General features: G+C 35.6%; 1 protein-coding gene across 1 annotated transcript in view; it reads left to right on the top strand.

Moving 5' to 3' along the window:
• LOC131154029 (uncharacterized) overlaps window positions 1-16136 on the top strand; it is a 42617-nt gene that overhangs the window by 15109 nt on the left and 11372 nt on the right. The window contains exons 8-14 of the mRNA XM_058106492.1: window positions 3039-3074; window positions 9940-10060; window positions 10308-10544; window positions 13862-13957; window positions 14104-14169; window positions 14395-14433; window positions 14520-14654. Coding sequence (XP_057962475.1) covers window positions 3039-3074; window positions 9940-10060; window positions 10308-10544; window positions 13862-13957; window positions 14104-14169; window positions 14395-14433; window positions 14520-14654 — 730 coding nt within the window. The remainder of the gene's footprint in view (window positions 1-3038; window positions 3075-9939; window positions 10061-10307; window positions 10545-13861; window positions 13958-14103; window positions 14170-14394; window positions 14434-14519; window positions 14655-16136) is intronic.

The raw sequence follows: 16136 nt of genomic DNA on the forward strand, positions 1-16136 counted from the left end.
GAAATTGTAAAAAGTTCATTTTCTATTATTAAGCTGCTCACCACTTTGCATATAGGAATTGTGTTGTGTTCAGTAAAGTGTATCTGAGGTTTGCAGTACAGTAGTAGGGAAAACAAGTTGCAAAAAAATGACAGAGATGAGGAAAATCAAGAAAATCTTTGCATTGCTGGGTCATGGCTTTCTAACACTTAGAAATGCACATTTTAAAAATATGACTTTGAATTCAAAGAGCTGAAATTGCAAGGAATAGCTGGTGGGAGAGCTCTGAGGACAAGGGATGGGAAAGTTTTTGTATTTTGTTTATCAGCTTATTTTGAACTCCATTGTGAAAATCTAGGATCTTCGCGATGACATGTTGATATTTGGGAGGCTGTAAGCCTATAAAATGGAAGCAAAGAGGATTTTGAGATGTCATTGCTGCCTACAATGAGTTTGCTTGAACTTTCAATCTAAATATTTCTTTCAACTGTGGCCATGAATGTTTATTTATTTTATGCTCTTGGCAGCTGTGGTGACATTTTATAATATATCTAGATTAGTTGAATTAAGTACTTTGAGCAGTAAAATAGAGCGAGCATGTCTCTAATTCTATTGCGAACATCTTTTGTGTGTTTTTGTTTTTTGTTTTTTTTTATATAAATAATTCCTATGTACAGACCTATTGCTATGGAATTAATACAAAGTATTAGTTATTAAGAAAAAAATCATAAAATTTTCATTCTGGGGACTTATTTGGTAATCAGATATCTTTTCATCACATTTGACGGCACTTCCTGTCTCTGCTTTTATTTTTGATTTTTTTAAAATCATAGGACCATGATTTCATGGAGGGGAAAAATATGGACTCTTAAAATATGTTGTGAGAATTTTGATATTATGACCTTATTTTAATTGTCATGTGAAAAAAATTTGATATCGCAAGTTTAGTTTAAATTACTTACAATGTAACCATGATTTTAAAACCTGGACTAGTGAACTTGGTGAGAGGACTGGACCTGTCGGATTCCTAGTTGGTCATAATCGTCTATTAGCTAATTACAATTAAAAAATAATTCTTGATATAATTTAGACGAAAATTGTGCCTTCTCTATTTTTCTAAAATATTCTTGTAGCTTATTATTATTATTATTATTATTAGGGTAAAAGTCATTGGCCTCCTCTGAGGTTCGATAAAAAGACACCGACCTCCCCTGAGATTTCAGAAATCTTAGGGACCTCCTCTGAGATTTTAAAAATTCCAGGGACCTCCTCTGAGGTTTGCCAAAAGGATACAAACATCCTTTTGTATTTTGCAAAAAGACAAGTCTTTTGAAGGGAGATTTGTGTATTTTTAGCAAACCACAAGGGAGGCTTGTGTCATTCTTTAAACCTCAAGGGAGGTCAATGAAATTTTTGAAACCTCAGGGGAGGTCCCTGTCTTTTTGCCGAACCTCAGGAGAAGGTGAGTGTCTTTTGCCCTTATTATTATTATTTATGAGTCAAAACAAATGTTAAAAGGCAGATAAGAGTATGATTCAATCAGAAGTTCCTTTACCCCCATGTTATCCATGTATATGTCCTAGAGCTAGTTGTTTTTATTATTAGTAGTAGTAGCAGTCGAACAAATATTAAAAGGCAGAAAGACAAGATTATGATCTCTAACGTAAAATTTACGTATGTAGATGGTTACTGTTTACATTGTATATATGAAACAGCCACTTGTTAAGCGTTAACTTCTCTGCTTATTTGTGAATGGGGTCCTGTGTTCTAGTGCCGCTGGCAGCCATAAACACCACAAAATTTTTTGGGTAGAGGCTGGTTGACCTGCCAGTGACTCTGGTCCAGGTCAGTTCATGCTGGTTCAGGCTGGGTCAGCTGTGTCAACTCCGGACTCAAGTCCAGTTTTTTGGTGGTAAGCAGATTGATGACCGGTTCCTGTCAAACTGAGTCAGACCTGCCAATCTTGTCTGGGTTTTAAAACCACAAATGCAACTATATAATATAATTAAGTAGATAGTGTTGTAAAAGTTGTAAATATTTGGTTGTTACAGTGATACTTGCGTTAATTTGTTCTGATTTGTGAGTATAGGTATTTCCATAGTTGTTAGAATCATATAGTTCACATTCAAATTGATTCAACCTCAAAACAAGTTATCACATAGGAGAATCGAGGAGCTAACTTAATCAATTCACTTGTGAATGGATTGGATCAATATGAACCAATGTGGGTTTTAAAACCACAAATGCAACTAAAAAACATAATTAAGTAGATAGTGTTGTAAAAGTTGTAAATATTTGGTTGTTACAGCGAGACTTGCGTCAATATGAACCAATGTTTAGTTGATCTACAACAGTTGTGTTACATCCTGACCATTTTTTTTTTCGGGTGATAAAGATGGAATTTATTAACAGTTTACAAGGTACAAAGAACCGATAAGAAGATGTCCTAAAATAAAAGAGAAAAGACACAAGCAATTAGAACAGAGCTCCTGCCTAATCCTTTGTGAGCCGGACAGCAAAAATCCCTTAAAAAACCCGAATGAATGGTCCTAAAAAGAGGTAAAAAACACTACTATATCCGATAACAAATGAGGAGAGGTTGTGCAATTCTTGAGGGTTCTCAATTTCCTCTCAATCCAAGGGGTCCACAGAATAGCAAAAACTGCACAGCTCCATAATTCTCTTTCCTTTCTGCTTGTCCCAACATTCCCAATATATTTTAATTTATTATTATTATTATTATTATTATTATTATTATTTTTACAACGGCATTCTCTATCCCTATGACTGTTTTTTCCTCATAAACATAAGAAAACCACAAATTGGCTTTCTTTCAAGGATTTTAAACAAACCTTAATTTCGAGCTTCATCTCTCCATGCTTGGAGCAGAATGCTTTCCTGTTATTGAGATGAAAGGGCTATTCTGCCATGGAAGTGATTGGGTGTGGTGGTACTCTAATGCAGTTTTTATTTTATTTTATTTTATTTTTTAATTGACAATCATTTTGTATCCTGTTAGTCATTATTTGGATTTTGATTGCCTACTCTTGCACTTGCAGGTTTTGCCTATCAGGATCTTCTGATTCTATGATCAGGTAATATTGCATCACTTTTCTTTTTCTTTTCTTTTCTTTTCTTTTTGTTTTCCCCTCCTCTTCCCTCTCTTCATAAAAAAACTGTAATATTTAGACTTGCAATTGGTGCTTAATTTTATTCTTTTCCATAATTTGTGAAATTGGATCCTGTTTTCCCATTATACATTCTCCAAGAAAAAAAGCAAAGAATGAGAGAGAAAATGTATTGCGTGTGACATATTGCATGGTAGATATGAAGAAACTAGAGATTATTTGACATATTGCATGATGGATACACATTTAAGTGGGTGAACAGTTATTACTTGTGTTTGAGAATGTGAAATAGTTGACATATATTCCAATTGGTTGTTCTGCTTTTGTGCCTTAATGGAAATGGATTACTGGAATTGTGAGATGGGTGTGATTACTACTTTAGCATGAGCTTGTATAGAAAATCCATTATTGCTTGGGATCAGCTTGTTAATGGGAAGCAGTGGTGGCCATTCATTCACTTTTAGTGATTGTTGTTGAATGCTGCATTGTTTCTTAAGTGATCAGCCTTTCGGAAGGAATCAATGCCTCATGGATATCTATGGGGGCCAAAGGCTATGGACTATGGACCACCAGGCTTCAATGGGATGGTTGTGAAGGCATTATAAGTTTGTGTAAGATTTCATTAAGGCTTCATTTTCTGAAATTGTCCATCTTTGGAAAAGCTTGTGATGTTGTTTGGATTTAAGCCCCTATCTGATTGCCAAATATATTTTGGTGCAAGAAATGATGATTTTGCAATGGAATTTGGAACTGAAAGATGTTTCATTGATGGTTAACAGGGAATTTTTTTTTTAATGCTCTTTGGTGGTATTGAGCACGGGAAATTATTGATGACTAGTTTTTGCTATCACTGTTGCCACCGTACCCCATGATGGAGTACACCTAGGGATATGGGCATGGGTATAGACACGTAGATTGATTTACCCTGATATTGTTAGTTACATGCATAACCACATGTAATGATTTGGGCATTGTCAATGACTGCTTCGTAGCTTTTTATATAGTGTCAACTGTGAAGGATTTGAAATGTGACGCTAGTGTAAAGTAGTGAATATATGTGTTCTTTACTAATGTTAAAAATTTATTGTACACTACTTCTGCCCATGTCATAAGGTTAAATTCCCTGCAAGTGTGTACCTTTTTGTTTTTGTTTGGTGTGGAGGAAAAGGAGGGGGGGTGGGAGTTGGGGTATATGGTTTGTACTAGTGTGCTGGATAGCTGTCAATCCTTTGATTGGTTGGCATGGCCAAGGCATGCCTTGCCATATGCCAAGGCCATTGGGGAGGTTTGGGTTGGTGTCATTGGCTATCCTTGATTCCTTTGTCACATTCTGTCATTTGTGGAGTTTGGTGATTAACTTGCTGTGTGCTTTGGATGGTAGCATGTGGTGGGCAAGTGCTTGTGATCATGAGGGCTGCTTGAATTCTCAGATACTGTTTGGATGCCAATGGAAGGATCAAGCCTTGACATGGGCAGCATGTCACTTGCTCAAGCAGGCCATGGGCCGGGCGTGGTTCTGTTCTGTGTTCCTAAGACTAGTGATGTGGCAACTGGCATGTCTGTGCTGTGAGCTCCAGCCTAAGTGCATCGCAGCAGGTTTGCCTGCATGTTTTGGAAGTGTTCTGATGCCTTTGTTCTGTAGGAGAGACGTATCCGTGGGCAAATGGCCTCAGTTTGACTGGGGCATGACAGTTATTGGCGATTGCTTGTTTGGAATGTGTACTTGTCCCATTGTTTAGGAAATCTATGTGGGAGTATACAGATGTTGTTGCTTCATATTTGCAGCAATCATCAGATGGTTCATGTGCGGTGTTTGTTGCTTAGCGGCAACTTTTGGTAATCAAATCCTGGCAGTTGGCAATGTCAACTGCAAGGATTTGTGTTGGCCTATGCTGGTTGGTCAAGCGAATCCTAGGCAATTGGGGTTTGTGAGACTCTGTATATCTATGCCTTAAAGCATTATGGGGACACCTACAAAATTTGTGTGGTGATCATGCATATGGTCTTTTGGACAGTATTGTGCTATTTTTCTGTGTAAGATAAGGTTCGGGAGGTATTGCTTTTATAATCTTTTGTGCCTTTCTGGGCTGTTGTGTTGTGTTACATTTGCAAGATATATTAAATTTGGGATTCATGTGGAAAAATTGGCTGAGACTAAACTGAGACTGGGTTTCGTGACAGAGCAAAGCCTGAAGAAAACTATTTGCATGTCTGCAAAAGAAAATTAGAAGAAATTTCTGAAGTGAGAATGAAGTAGTGGTTGCTGTTTCCTCAGTTTGCAATCCTCAGTTTGTCGCCCTTTTGTAGGCTTAATTATGGTTCTTCATATGGTTGTATGTGTTGGCCAAATTTAAATCTTTACCAACAAATCTGGCTGTTACCATTAAATGGCCCTCATCTCTCCACCCTGAGAGACCTGTAGATTGCACCTGTTATGCGCTGTCATTCACCTTACTTGGGGAGCTTGTTATTTGATCTTTGTTTTTCTTTTAAGTTTTTGCAATGTAAATGGTTTCAATAGAAACCTTTTTAGTAAGTGTGCTGAGCTTCTTCCACTTCATTCAGTTGAGGATTCAACAAATCACACGCGTGCATGCACACACAGGTGATAAAGAGGGTATGGGTTAGCCTAGTATTTGTTCATATTTGTTGTCTTTCTTTCCCTTTTTCTTTTGTTTTTTGTTAAAAATAAGAGTTGGAATCTGTTTTTGGTTAGCAAAGCGAGTTTTTCTGTATGATAGAATATGTGTTTGTTTACTTGGAAAATTCTCCAGTTTTTTTCGTGGGAAGTTACTTCTCTGTGGTAGGTCCAAGACCCTAAAATTTGTTCTTATTTGTTACCTTTCTTTCTTATTTATTTATTTTTAAATTAAGATTTCAAAATTCTACTTTGGTTTGCTCAATGACTTTTTCTGTTATGGGATTATCTGCATTTGGTGTCTTGACAAATTCCTTGGGTACATATATTTATTTAATGTGGGGGTGTTTATTCTAATATCTGCGGCATTATAATTGTGGTAGATATTAATCTGTTCTTGAAGCCCCATTGGAGCCCCACTCAACACTGTGAGCTTGTTTGTGAGTCGGTTCTTTTACATGGTGTTAGAGCCTCTTTGACCGAAAGGTCTATTGTTTGTTCCTCACTGCCTCCTTTTTTCTAATCAAAATTAAAATTTCTGCACAAGGTATTGGGGGCTGGGTGTTCTCTAGTCTTGAAGCCCAATGGGCTTTGTTTAAAAATTTAAAACCATTCTCGGAGCCCCCAATTAACAACTTATGCTTTTTAAATGAGCATTATTTTTATTATGTATAGCATGTGAATACTTTGCTATGTCATATGATTTTATTACAATGAATACTTGCTTTAAGAAGAGAGAAGAACACTTAATAACCTTTAAAAGTGGACAAAATGGAAGTCAAATATTTTTTTTTTAACTAGGAGTGTAGATAGTTTATCTTGCAATGATTGTAAAGTTATTCCAAGTAAAGGCCTAACCACACAAATGGAGAACTAGGTGATGGAACCTAAATGGAGAAAATATAATCAAATTTAAAGATAAAATGATCAAAGATGGGGATTGGACTACAGAGAATGGGATAGATACAAATACTCTTTGGGTTAGATTAACTATCTATACTAAAAAGGTAGCAAAAGAGATTTTAGGTGAATCAAGGGGAAGATTCTCGAATAGCAAAGAAAGTTGGTGGTCGGATAAAGATGCCCAAAAAGTTGTAAAGATAAAAAGAATTTGGTATAAAATGTGGCAAAAATGTTGAAACATGGATAACTTTGAAAAGTATAAAGAGACGAGAAAAGATACAAAAAAGGTAGTTAGCATGGTTTTAAATAATGGTCACGGCCGTTATGTAACATTTTTTTGGGTTACCGATACCGTTACACCCCGCGAAATTGGTGGGAAGAACAATCAAGGTTGTAGAGGCCATTACAGTCCACGATCATTACGTAAAGGCCGCTATGGCCGTTATGTAACCACTACAAGACTGTTACGCCAAAAAAATTATTTTATGTTTTTGCTTTTCTTCTCACTTTTTCCCTCTCTTTCATAAATCATTCTCAATATACCATGTGGCGAGAGGGCGAAAAAATTATAGCAAGGATGACAATGATGCAAAATTTACTATTTCTTTAAATACTCTCAAGAGATGCATTAATTAGCAATTTAAAAATGCTAATTTGTTAGGAAAATATTTTATTTTGATAATACTTGTAATTTGATATTTATGTTCTATATTTTTTCAACTTCAACCTTCTTTCTTTTCTAGTTATTTTATGTTTGTATTATTCGTATGTCTTATGCGTGTAATAGATTAATGGAGTGTATAATGTATTTTGTTTTATTAATTAATTTAGCACACATAAGAATTTATCACATATAAGAACAATGAGAAGTATAAACATGCACACACATGTAATTTTTCTATCAATGATGGTTTAAAACAAATGTAAACTTGTTGCCCTTACCATATTACGTAGTCGAACTAAAGGATCCAAAATATACTAAAAATCTTTCTAAGAAGGGTTAAAAGCTTAAAACATGCAAGTACACTAATATGCACAAGGTTGTGCGTGCTTGAAAAAAATTTACGACCGTTACATCGGCTTCCCGTTATGTAACATCCGCTTCTCCCGCTTCCTTTTACACCCATTGCCGTTACGTTATGTTACCACAATTTAAAACCATGGCCGTTAGTGAAGCTAAATATAGATCATTTAATAGTTTGTATAATATATTAAATTCAAAAGAAGGGAAAAGAGATATATTTAAACTTGCTAAAGTTAGAGAAAGAAAGAGTAAAGACTTAAGAAATGTAAAATGTATAAAAATGAGGATGATATTGTGTTAGTTAAGGAAGAAGACATAAAATATAGATTACGAAGTTACTTTAGTAAGTTGTTTAATGAAAACCAAATAAAAGGCTTCAACTTAGAATTGACAAATGAGGAAAATACTAAAAATATGAGATTTATTCGCAAAATTAGGGTTAACGAAATTAAGTTTGCACTAGAAAAGATGAAAAATGGAAAAGCTTTAGGGCCAGATAACATCCCAATTGAAATTTGGAAATGCTTAGGTGATAACGGAGTTATATGGTTAACTAATTTATTTAATACAATTATAAAAACTAAGAAAATGCCTGATGAATGGATGAAAAGCACTTTAACACCTATATACAAAAATAAAAGAGAGATTCAAAATTGTAATAACTATCGTGGAATTAAACTTATGAATCATACGATGAAACTTATGGGAAAGGGTAGTTGAACAAAGATTAAGGTTAGAAACAAATGTCTCAGAAGATCTATTTGATTTTTATGTCTAGTAGATCTACCACAGAAGCTAAAACATTAATGGAAAAGTTTAGGGAAAGGAAGAGGGACTTGCATATGGTATTTATTGACTTAGAGAAAGCATGCGGTAGTGTACTTAGGGAAGATCTATGGTGGGTTTTAGAAAAAAAAGGTGTATGTGGTACGTATATTGATGTCATTAAGGATATGTACGATGGAGTAATGACATCAAGGATTTGCTTTGAGCCCTTATCTTTTTGCTTTAGTGATGGATCAACTAACTCAGAGCATTCAAAATAAGGTTCCATGGTGTAAGTTGTTTGCAGATGATATTGTATTGATTGATGAACTATGGGCGGAGTAGAGGCTAAGTTAGGATCATGGAGAGAAGCTTTGGAATCTAGAGACTTTAGGATAAGTAGAAATAAGAAAAAAATATATGAAATGTAATTTCAATTAATGGTAGGAGGAATATTGTAAACAAAGTTAAACTTGATGATGAAGAAATAAATAGCACATGTAAATTTCGTTACCTTGGATCTATTATGCAAGTTGAAGGAGAAATTGAAGATGGTGTAATGCATAGAGTGAAAGAGGTTGGGTAAAATGAAGAAATGCTTCAAGTGTGCTTTGTGATCGTAGAATACCCTTAAACTTAAAAGAGAAGTTTTATAGGACGACTATAAGACCAATTATGCTATATGGATCAGAATGTTGGGCGACGAAGAAATAGAATATCCAAAAATTAAAAGTTGTTAAGATGAGAATGCTTAAATGTACGAGTGGTATAACATTGAAAGATAAATTAAGGAATGAACATATTCGCTGTAAGTTAGGTGCAACTCATATAGAAGATAAGATAAGGGAGGGACGATTCAGATGGTTTGGGCACTTGCAATGTAGCTCATATAGTGCACTAGTGAGAAAGAGTGAGTTAGTTAGTGTGGGGGGAACTAGAAAGGGTAGGGGGGTAGACCTTAAATAACTTGGAATGAGATAGGAAGGATTTAATAGCCCTAAATTTGTCAAAAGAAATGGATCATGATCGCATAAATTGGCGGAAAAGGATTTATATAGTTGACCCCACCTAGTGGGACCTAAGGATTGGTTTTATTGTTGTTATAACGTGTGAGTTCTTTTGCTGCTTCCCTGCTTTGTCATGTCTTACTATTTTAGGATTTGTTGCATGGAGCAGCCTTGTCCATAGTTCTTAGTTTTAATTGTGTGTGTGTATTCTTTCCCAAAATAACATTTTCGAACATTCATGTTGTACAACATGGATTAGCTTGTAACTCTTGTAGGAATTTTTATAGTTGCTGCATTTAGGTTTTGATAGTTTGATCTTTTTTCTGTTATCCTGTTATGGATAAGAAATCTACATTGACTTTTATGAGAATCCTGGATAGAGACTAAAAATTGAATGCGGAGGTTCAAATTAGAAATTAAAGATTCAAGGTAATATTGCTATTCAATCATTTTCAGTGTTCCATGTAATTGATCAATTTGTGCATGATGGCACAGATTATGGGATCTTGGTCAGCAAAGATGTGTGCATTCTTATGCTGTTCATACGGATTCTGTTTGGGCACTTGCAAGCACTCCTACTTTTAGTCACGTTTATAGTGGTGGGAGGGACCTTTCTGTGAGTCCAATTTTCATATTGAATTTTTATGAGCATAAATATTCCCTTATGCTATGTTTAGGAGCTTGGATTACAATTTGTGTAGATTTTGAACAAAAAATGAATTAGTGTGGAGTTTTTTCCAACTCCAAGGCCTTAAATCCATGCTCCCAAACATAGCCATATTTTATTTTGATTTTCTTGACTTCTTTTGCTTTTTGCAAATACTTTTTTTTTTTTTTTAGCTTATTACTTTTTGTACACTCAGTTATACTTGACAGACTTGGCAACAAGAGAGAGTCTTTTGCTTTGCACCAAGGAACACCCCATTTTGCAATTAGCATTGCATGATGATAGTGTATGGGTTGCGACAACAGATTCTTCTGTGCATAGATGGCCAGCAGAAGGGCGTAATCCTCAAAAGGTTTTTCAAAGAGGCGGTTCATTCTTGGCTGGAAACCTGTCCTTTTCAAGGGCAAGGGTTTCCTTGGAAGGATCTACCCTGGTAATTTATTATTCCTGTTTTGTTTGTAACCTTCATTGGGTGATGTTATTAGTTACATTAATCTTTTGCATTCTTTATTCAATCTTGATTTTAATTTATAAGTGTATAAAATGAATAATTTAATCCATAAAAGCTATTTCTGGATATTAAAATTTTTGGCAATAGGCTGCCAAAACAACTAAAAGCCATAAAATATGATTTTCAGTTTTTTGGCAAACAGTTGAAAACTGGCAATAGAAACAGAAAACTGACAGCAGAAACAAATGTGTGTTTATAATCTGTTTTTTCACTGTGGAGAAACATAAACAGAAAACAACAACGATACTAAACAGACCCTTAATTTCAGGGTAGGGTCGCTCTAAGTGTTTCGCAGAGTGTGTTTCCTTGGACTAGCTGCTTTCCTATATTGATCTTCCCCTTAAGGGCAAGCCTAGTTGTTCGGCTTTTTGGGACATGGTCATTGAGAGGGGTGGGTAGGAGGCTGGAAGGAGTACTTATTGTTAGAGGTTCGATCAACCTCATTAATGCCTCTCTTTCCACCATTACAATTTATTTCTTATCCCTTTTTCAAGTGCCCTTGAGTGCCGCTAGGAATTTTGAGAGCCTGATCCAAGATTTTACTTGCTTGGTAGTGGGGATCACCTTGTTAGCTAAGAGGTTGTTGGTGTCCGAAATATGATGGGGCACCAAGGCTGGGTAATGTAGTTTGCAAAAACATTTTTTAATTGGTAAATGGTTGTGGAGTTCCCTGTAGAAGTTAACCCCTCTGGCACAAGGTGATAAGAAGTTAGCATGGGCTTCATCTGAATGATTGGAAACTAAAGGAAACGATGTTGTTTCTCTTAGAGTTTGTCTCCTGGTTTTCTTGTCTTTTATTTCCTCTCACCTGTTTTAGAGTGTGTAATGGTAACAAGATTTGGTTTTGGAAGCCGAAGGATGCTTGGGTGTGCGAGAGTTTGTTGGAGCTGATAGTGTCTCCTCATTTGTTTGAGCTTCATTCCACCTGCAGTGCACCTGTACACTATTTCTTTTTATTATTTGTTTTTTTTTTTTTTTTGGGGGGGGGGGGGGGGGGGATGGTTGCTCCTTTAGGAGTCTCAATGAAAGAGAGGTCGATGTGCTCTTGATATTGTTTATTGACTATATTATATTATTCCATTTGATAGGGGTGGGAGGTTGGTCTCTCTGATCTCTTTTCGTCCAAATCCTTCTTCCTCTACCTCTTGACTTTCCCTTGGATCCGCAGCCTTTGTAAGGCCAAGGTCCCCTTCAAGATTCAGGCTTTCATCTGGACCATAACTCTTTAAGAGGGTTAACACGCATGATGTTTTAGACCCTATAAGTCTCTCAGTCCCAAGTATTGATATATGCTCCTTGTTTCGTGAGCCCAACAAAACAAGCACACACATTTTCCTCCATTGTTGGTAGGCAAACTTTCTTTGGAACACTCTTTTTGAAGCTTGGGTGGTGTCCAAGACTGGCTGAAAAAAGGAACCCAGGGGGGGGGGGGGGAGTCCCACTTGTGAGATTTTGGGGTTTGGGGAAGAGCAGAAATGGAAGAGCATTATGGCGTTGTGTGGTTTTTGCTATCCTTTGGACCCTTTGGCTCAAGGGGGAATGCAAGAACCATCACAGGTTGATCTAGCTCTCCTAGCTTATTATGGGATAGAGTGGTGTTTTTGGAGTCTCTATGGGCTCTTTTATGTTTCTTTTTGTTTTTTCCTGGGGGGTTTTGTCTCTCTCTGACTTTTAAATAGATTTTAGGACTGCTCTACATTTGTTTGTTTGTATCATTTGCATTTTTTGTGTTGTTTTTGGAGGTCATTTTGTCCTCCTTGCCTTGTATTTGCGTTCTTATTTTTTCAATAAAATTTTCTCTTATGCAAGATAGAATATTTATAGTTTTATCTTTGTATGCAAAGAACATGGTATGTAATCATAGGGGAAAAATGTATTGAGATTAATATTTAGATTACAGACAAAATATTGGTAATATAAAGGACCATGAGTGCTGCTATGTTTGGCACAATCCATTGAGTCAACAGACAATAATTTGGAATGATTAAGTGATTTATAACAGTTTAATTTCATGTTTGCACACTTGAAATAAAATTTCTTTGTTTGTGTTGCTTTAATTTCATTTTTGTAGAAGCATTGGAAGCATTCTTTAAATATAAATTCAGTTGGATTAAGAAACAAAATTTCCTTGTCTATTATTTGTCGATGTTGCAAAATGTTGTATGTTTGACCATAATTTGATCAATGCCTTGTGAAAGTTCTCAGAGAATATATATATATATATATATATATATATTTATTTATTTATTCCAGCATTTTGGTTTCTAATTTTTAAGCTGAATTAGTTCTCATAAAGCCTTGTTTTTGAGGAAATTTCTTCCAACTTGAAATTGAAAAGGCCAAATTGAGGTGAAAATTTTCATTTTTGTTCTTGAAACTGAGATTGACGTTTCATTCTATAGGATTTTATTTTTTATTGAAAATTCAAATTGCCAATATCTCCTTATTTGCATGTAAATCTTAAGAAATTACTTGAATGATTTTCACACGTAAGTAGGTTGTGCTGGACACAGGACATAAGCGGCTGATTTTTCTGAAAACACCAGACTTGCTTTTTTTTTCAAAGCCCCTTCTTTCCTTTCTTTTGGTGCCTAGTGCTTGGGTGCTAAATGTGTGTTCCTGAAACCCTATGAGTAAGTGTTTGTGCTTGAGTATGCCTTGGATGAACCTTTAGCAACCATCAAATCCATGGACAAGAAATTAATAAATTTGATAATTGAAAGGGTTCTTAATAGAGTTCATGCCAACAATTTGCATTCCAGATCAGAAGGCCTTATAAGGCTGTGCATTCTGATGCGCGTGCAATGTGTTATGCAAGTGGTGTGATGATACTTGCTTATGTCTTTCTTCATTATTCTGTGGGCGGTCACTAAGGAACAAGGTTTTTTGCCTGTTTGGAGTGCTGGGTATGCCCTAGTTCTTTGGAAAATTTTTCTGTTGATAACTTTCGAGTGTTTGGGAGGCGTAATGATGCAAATAAATGTTGGTTGTGTACATTTCATTGCATGCTTGCTGAATATATATTTATGCCTGAGGCTTCTGCCCCTCGAATGCTTCTCTGTGAAACAAACCTTAACAGAGGCATTGGAGGCATTGGGAATTGTGATTGTTTCACTTATTCTTAACTGACTTTATTATTACGCATGTGTGGTTTCCTCTCTGTATCCTTATCTATTTTTTTTTTAGATAAGTGCTGTTTAGTGTCTTTCAGGGTACTGACAGCTTGATTTATATTATAGGTTCCTGTTTATAAAGAACCAACGTTAACCATTCCTGGAACACCGGGCATAATGCATCATGAAATTTTAAATAATAGGAGGCATGTACTGACTAAGGTAATTGCTATCTGATATTATAATATTTTAGTTTTACTAATGCAGTTCTTATATCTGGTTCGAAGTGTTACTTTTTGTGAACTTCATAATTATATTGTAAGAAATTTCATATCATATATTGATATCTTGTTCTTTTTTCTTAGCAGGATGCTGCTGGCTCGGTAAAGTTATGGGAGATCACAAGGGGTGTTGTGGTTGAGGACTATGGAAAGGTCGCATCAGTGTGTGTGTGTGTGCGTGTGAAATTTGGCTCATGGGTGTAATCTTATATTAGATGTATTCATCTTGCTTGATTGGGGAACTATTAAACCTACAATTTGCAAATAATATCCTACATGATATATGATATATATATATATAGAGAGAGAGAGTTGTAAATGTATGTATTTATTTAGCTCTTACAGTTATTTTTCATGCTCTTGATTCAATTCTTTTAGGTTTCCTTTGAAGAGAAGAAGGAGGAATTATTTGAAATGGTAGGGTTGCGAGACTATTTTTATCACTTGTAATTGTATTCCAAAGTTTTGTGGATTTTTCATTTTGATTTTCTTTACATATGCAGGTGAGCATTCCTGCTTGGTTTACTGTGGATACAAGACTTGGAAACTTATCTGTCCATTTGGATACCCCACAATGCTTTTCTGCGGAGATGTATTCTGCTGATCTTAACATTGTTGGGAAACCTGAGGATGACAAGGTAGGGAATGCATATTGTTATTGCATAGATTTTACTTGATTTTATTGTTGCTTCAGTTGAGAATGAGTTTTTGAAAGGGAACTTTTAAAATGGAATTGATGAAGTAGAGTTGATCTACGTTGTTTTAAATATTGTTTAGCCTCCTTGTGGAGAAGGAGCTCTTAGTAAGAAAAAGCTGATTGTGAATGTTTCACCGAACCTATAGGGTGCCTTAAAATGTTTAAAATGGCCAAAGTAGATAGTACGTATTTTCAGGGAACGTATTATGTGATTAATTTTGTAATATTTGAAAAGGACCAAGGACACCAATGGAATAGAGTAATTTTTTTTTTCTTTTTTTTTAAGGCTAACTTTTCGCCTTTCAACATTTTAAATCAGTAGGTTTTAAAAGTCCCTTGAACTCACCTCCATAGCCTTTAAATGGCTGAAAAAGAAGTTTACCAAATGCATCATACCTTACTTTTACTTAGAAAGGAGAAATTCATTCAGAAGGGAAGAGAGAAAGGGGGGAAGTGGTGTTTGGAACTCACCCTTACTAGGCTCAGAATTATGGGACATCAGGTTGTAGAGGAACAAGGTCAACAAGAACAATGAGTTTGTATCCAAAAATCCACTCCAATAGACTCTTACCCATAGGCAACTCTAGGTGCCAGTTGCCTTGTTTCACTCCTAAAATACACCTAAGAATATCACCCCAACTACAATTAAAGAACTCAGTTTGACATTGCTTTAGGAGTGGAAAGTTGAAGATGACGTCAAGTTAGCACTGCAGAACTTCCAAGGTGTCTTCCAAAGTGACCAGTAAATTTTATCGGTATACACTATATAGTTGCAATTGCACATGCCATGTAGTATTATAAATTTGCTAAAAAATAGCTTAGCAACTGTGAAGAATCGTAAGTCTTGTTTGCCGTATTGAGTATAGAGAATCTGTCAATCACCCAAAAAGTGAAACTTTCCCCTTGTAATTGGGCTGTTTTATGCAACCATAGGACAAAATACATGCTTGAATCTTTCAATGGTGTGCATAGCAAAGGAAGAGATGTATAAAGTCCATAATTTTTTCCCCTAGTTTTTGCTAATTGATGAGTGCAACAATGGGAAACTATCCTAGCAACATATCTACTCAAGGCAAGATCAATAAACCTATCCTCAATTAGGGCAAGGGTCTTGTATCTGCCCAAACCACTTGGCAAACGGCTTGCATGCACTCTCAGACTATGAAGTCTCTAAATGAAGTGTGAGAGTGAATAGCCTACTGCCCTTAAATAGTTAGTCCCTGTGAATAACAAACTCAAGATAGTTCCTATGAGTACTCACCTTCCGAAAGATCATCTCAGAATCTGGGCGATTCAAGATTCAAGATACTCAGCTGACTTTTATGAGAAGTACAGATTCTAAATTTCCTATTTATATATGTTTTGTCATCTTTCCCATCTCAGCTTTAGTTAAAAGAAGGCTTGAAACTTTTCAAAGAAGGTG

The sequence above is a fragment of the Malania oleifera genome, chromosome 4, assembly GCF_029873635.1.
Source record: "Malania oleifera isolate guangnan ecotype guangnan chromosome 4, ASM2987363v1, whole genome shotgun sequence".
Lineage (NCBI taxonomy): Eukaryota > Viridiplantae > Streptophyta > Magnoliopsida > Santalales > Ximeniaceae > Malania > Malania oleifera.